Source organism: Gavialis gangeticus, unplaced genomic scaffold (assembly GCF_001723915.1).
Source record: "Gavialis gangeticus isolate Ggan-Ray unplaced genomic scaffold, GavGan_comp1, whole genome shotgun sequence".
Lineage (NCBI taxonomy): Eukaryota > Metazoa > Chordata > Crocodylia > Gavialidae > Gavialis > Gavialis gangeticus.
In genome coordinates, this window is record NW_017729008.1 from 33,302,394 (window position 1) to 33,307,962 (window position 5,569).

The 5,569-nt window shown below is 42.7% G+C and overlaps 1 protein-coding gene across 15 annotated transcripts in view; it reads right to left on the minus strand.

The window, feature by feature from the left end:
- The window catches only part of CELF2 (CUGBP, Elav-like family member 2), a 1,030,042-nt gene that overhangs the window by 191,663 nt on the left and 832,810 nt on the right, over positions 1-5,569 (minus strand). For 14 of the 15 annotated variants that reach the window (XM_019509574.1, XM_019509587.1, XM_019509578.1 and 11 more), the window contains one exon: positions 2,071-2,267. In XM_019509574.1, coding sequence (XP_019365119.1) covers positions 2,071-2,267 — 197 coding nt within the window. Of the gene's footprint in view, positions 1-2,070; positions 2,268-2,443; positions 2,740-5,569 lie in introns of those variants that run through there. The other variant, XM_019509588.1, reaches the window with a different exon arrangement.

Consider the following 5,569-nt stretch of genomic DNA (forward strand, 5'->3'; position numbering starts at 1 on the left):
CCCTGGCATAACAAGGAATAACGGCCACAAGTTGTTGGAGAGGAGGTTTAGATTAGACATCTACTTCACAGTTAGGGCGGCTAGGATCTGGAACCAACTTCCAAGGGAAGTGGTGCTGGCTCCTACCCTGGGGGTCTTTAAGAGGAGGCTTGATGCCTACCTGGATGGGATCATTTGAGCCCAGTTTTTCTCCTGCCCAAGCAGGGGGTCAGACTTGAAGATCTACAAGGTCCCTTCCGACCCGACTTCTATGATTCGATGCCATTAGGGGGCAGCAATAAACTGTGGAGCTTATTGCTGTACAGTTTATTGCTCCCGAGAAGCTCCCGGGTGCATGATTTACACGTGCACCCAGAGCGCAGCACACTGAGCTGGGTCGTGGCAGCTGTCTGGCAGGGGACCTGGGGGTCAGCTTACCAACCCAGGGTTGCTCTGACCGGGCTTAATGTGCTGAAGCCGGGCACAAGGCCTAGCCAGCAGGCAGCCCCGAAACCGAAGCACCCTTGTGCCCCAGCCAGCTGGCTCAGTGTCTACATGTGCACTGCTGCACACACACAAAAAAACCAACTCTGCAGCAGGGTAGGCTTGTATTTACAAGTCTTGCATTTACATGTCCTATCCTGCTGCAGAGTTTATTCATTTTGTGCACCCTAGCAGCGCGTGTGGGGACGCTGAGATATTCATTGTGCAGTTAATCAGTCAACTGCCCAGTAAATGTCTTGTGTAGACACACCCGTTATGCACCTGAATAGGCTGGTGTAGACTTTTCCTATACATCTGCTCAATGCCAAGGTCAAGAGTTGTTCTGATGGGGAGTAGTAATGTATGGGGGGAATATGAAAAGCATTAGTGATGCTACAAAGTATGAGGACAGATCGAATTGTTCTACTGGGTTACAACAGGAGTGGGTAATAGGAAGGAAAACAGGTCAAAGAGTTGTGATCAGTGTCCCAGCAGCACAGCTGCAGGATTTGACAAAAAACTCTAATCCCTGATAAATGCAATGAGAACAGAAGAAAATGGTGCATCCAAAACCCTGGATTGCTCCCAAAGGAGAGCAATCAAATGCAGATGAAATAGGAATCTTTATAGAGTGTTTCTCTACAGTGTTAATCAGTGGCTAGCCACAAGATCACTTTCTGATGTTCTCCATAGCATGCGAACGTAAAAGGTTTTTGAAGCAGTAGTAAGGAAAGACTAAGGTTGAAAAAAAAGCATCCAGTAAATCCCAGGTCCAGGCATGGATATACATCTGGAGGGATCAACATGTCATAAAGTTCACTCTAATTATTTCCAAGACTGATAATAACTTAGCACACACATTCTGGAGAAGATAAGAAAATGCTTAAAAAAAATGAAAACGGTTTTATCTGCAAAAAAAAAAGTGTTCTGTGACAGATGTACAAAATATTTATCTCTTGAATTGTGCATGTATGTGTACACACACACACATTTATATGCATATATGCAAGGATATAGTTATGTGCACACAGAGAGAGTTCAGGGTGGATATATTACACAATGTGGGAAAGGAATACTGTCTTTTAGAGATGTAACCGTGCCTAAATCAATCCCCAATGTGACTGAAAGAGAAACAAATGTGGAAATGAGGCAGGATCACGTCTTTTATTATCTCTGAAGTGATGACACAGCAAGAGCCCAGTTCTGCCTTCTTTTCCCTTGTATCCCAAGAATTATTCCCACCTGTGGTGCTAAGAGAGGAAGTGAAAGGAGGTAGAAAATTATATTTTTCATGAGCTAACCCTGGGAAACTGGCTGCTTGGGTTTCTTTCTGCCTCTTGGCTATAATAATTTAAACAAGGACAGCCCTCTTTGCTATTTTTTGCACAGTTGGACTGCTCTCTCCCAGGTATCAGGCATTTAAACTATAATTTAAGAGGAGGAGGAAGACAGCAATCGATAGGTAGAGAGAAGTTCTCTTCCTGGGTCAACCGCATGACTCTGTGCAACATGCTTTGAAACAGATGCCCCAAACGCACACCACTTGGCACATAAGCACGTTTTAAAACCGAAAGCTAAATGCACACGGCATTGCTACTACTACCATACCTTTGCTTTGGGGAGGGTTCTGACTCCTGTCTCGGAGAACATTAATCTGGTAGACAGCTCCGTAAGGCTCAAAAAGTTCTTTTAGCTCTTTTTCCGACCATGAACGTGGAATCTGTCCAACAAACATCTTAATGGCATCTGGGTCTGGTTGGTCTGAGTGATCCAAAGCTCCGTTCATCTTGTTAGCTGTGCCGTTACTACAAAGTTGAACAAGAAGATAAAAAAAAAAAAAAAAAGACACAATTAGGAAACGAAGCAATTTTGTTGCTTGGTATATGAGACGATGATGTCAATGGGCACAAAGGGGGAATAAATCCCATGTTTAATTAATAGCATAAATATCACAAAACCCCCCCCAAAACAATGCAATTACATTTCTCACTGACTCTGGTGCTCACGGCAGACTGCTGCTTAATAGCATGATGTAAGAAAAAAGCTGCAAAACATAAGCCCCAAGTTGGACCCTCTGCATCTTAACGCAGCAGACAGTTAGGAGTAAGTAGAGGTTTCTTTACAAGACTGTTGTAAACAGAACTGCAGCGTATTCGTACAAAACTGGCTATTGGCAGAAATAAGGCAGCGCTGGTGTGTTTTGTAATAAAGTCACATGAAAGGAATATGAAACGTTTGGCAATCTGTCAGATGACTCGTGCAAGTTGCCAGCGATGAATTTGCAGATTGTGTGAAGCATCCATGCGTGCATCAAATTAGTATAATATTGCCTAGTATGGAAAACACTCCGGCTATGTGGCTGGGTGCTGCCGATCAGTTGCCTACGCTTTTCAAAAGGGAATGAGAGTCTGGAGAGCTCCAGTTTAAAGCACACTGTTTATTGCACCCTGGCACAAAGAGCACAATTCAGGAGGGGAAGGCAGGGGCAGAACAGCCCGCTTTGTTCAGAAATAAGGAAGCACGACTTCAAAAAAGTTCGACTCCATGCAAAGAACATGAAATGTTTCAAATCGCTCACGCCCTCTAAATTGCTCCCCCTCCGATTTCCAGATGTGCCGTTAAGTTCAAAACAATTGCACATTTTGCAGGGGGGGCGGGGGGGAGGTGGGGGAGAAAAAGTATTTTCTTCCTTTCAAATAACTTTCCAATGGGCTGTAAAAGGAAAATTACACGTTCTGGTGTACAACTTTCCCCAAATGATAGGAAAACAAAGCAGTTCACATGCTGAAAAGAAGTAGAACTTGGGAGACATCAGCAACTGCTGGCAAGGCAAGCCACTTAACGTCAGATCATTTCCTTGTCCCCAGACTTCTCAAAGAAACTTGTGGTTCTGGGGTACATCCACTTCTAGGTGAGTGACTTGACTCACCTTAAAAGAGGCCTGATTTGCCGTCAGTGCTTTGTGCACAACTCAGGCTTCTTTAAGCTGTGTCGAAAGCTGCTCACCCAAGAACTGAGGCATCTGGTGTCACCTGTCACTTTTGAAAATCATGGCTTTGGATTATACATTCTTTATTTGACATTTATTCAGAAGAGAATGCCCCTATTGCTCTCAGGGGCTGAAGTCTACACAGAGAGAGACCAAATCCTATATTTTACATGTTGAAAACACTAACACTGGTGGGAAAAATCCCCCGTTTAATTTTCCTGCCTTAGGGCTATAACTCATGCAAAGACAAATTATTCAGTTTTCTGTGTTTCATCTCTTCTGAAGCATAATGCGCCTGAACACATTAATATGCCCATATTAACTTTTGCACTTTTCCCAGTTACTGAAGAGAGGAGAAAGTTGCATTAAAGGTGCACTTTAAAAAAAAAATGCTGAAAAATGTGATCATTGGTTTTGTGAAGCGTCTATGACGTGGCTCAGCAGGAAATGGGATCAACTCCATGCATGTATTAGGCAAAATTCCTAGTGGCTCCAATGAGACTTTTGCCTAGATAATGGCCCATCCAACTCCATTACTTTTAATGTGCAAATAGCCTCATTGATAGTGCACTCTTTCTTTATTTCAAAGATCCTTCACAGATCACAACAACTCTACTGTGGCTGCTTGGGTGCTTCTGGAATTAATACCCCCACTTCTCAATTCCAGTGCAACGAATGAGGGAGAAATCATGCAGACGAACAACGACCCAGATCCTGTGTTCAATTCCATGTGAGCATCCATGCTGAGCCTCACTGAGCCATGGCCGTTATCTAAATGGGTGCAGGGTTTACCCACACACAACACTTGACAGCTTAATACCGCATAACTGCTGGGGCTTTTATGGTACTGGATGTCCAATGAAATAATCATAATGATTCCCTTGGGCATTGAACATCATGGAATTGTTTCATGTGCATCCCTGTGCATGTGTGTGCATGCACACACACATCCTGGGGGAGATTTTCAAATCCTATCCTACAACATTGTCAACACAGAGCAGGCCACAAATTGCCATGTGTGCCTTTGAAAAATACCCCCATATGCAAGCATAAACTTGCTCTACAGTTAGCTTTTTCTACCGATCTCTTAGATGGGTCTTTCTAACCATTCACGTATTTTGGATAGGAAGCTAAGCTTACTTTTCTCTTTTGATTCCTTCTGCATTATGTTTATATGCAACAGGCTTCATTTTTTTTAAAGTTATTTCCTTCGCCCCTTTTCTTCCTCTGTCAACATATACATGATTACTATGTCAAAGTTATTGTAAAAACTGGTATTTTTTGTAGGATAACAAGTTTATTCCTGCATTGATACATTTTTTTTTTTGCTTCTTACCCAGAATAGTATACCAAAGACACAGTTGGCATGTCTACATGAGTGGTTACTGCTCATTTATTTAGTTTTTGTCTAATCAATTTTAGTGATATTAAATTAATCATACTTTAAAGGGTCTGATTTAAAAGGTCTGAGCTTCAGCTGATCATTTTAGTGAGTCAGAATATAAGCGACTGAATTGTGGGACACATTTTTCTCGGTTTGGGTTCTGCCACTGATTCTGTGGCAACTCTGGCAAATCCCACCGTGCTAGATCCTACTCTTCACTACCGATAAGCAAATGAAAGAACTAAGTTTGGCCTTATAGACCTAAACTTGGACCTAAAGGTTATACTGCCTGCTTCCTGCAAGTCCCATCAGTGCTTGGTGATAACACCCGGGAGGTCATTCGTGGTAGTTCATCCTTGTGGTTCATCAGAGCCTGAAATCTTCTGCAATGTGGTAACACCTTTTAATTTGAGCAGATCTTCAGCAGACAGGGTTGAGTTTTGGGGCGTTGTCTGAGAAATTTGTTTTCTTACCTATTCGTATTTTTTAGCGGTCTTGAAAATTCTGTTTTTTATTGTGACCTGCCCAGAGCCTCTTTTGGAGAGGGCACATAAGTCTAATACATGATAATGATATCAATAGGCTAGTAAATGCCTCCTGCAAGGGACCCCTCAATTCCCATCCATTCCACTATGGAAAGATAGTAAAATGACTCTTTTAGCACTAGCCCCATGTTATCCTTTAGGGTTTTTTTTTTGCTGTAATGTTTAACATGCTGTCACCCCCCCCCCCCC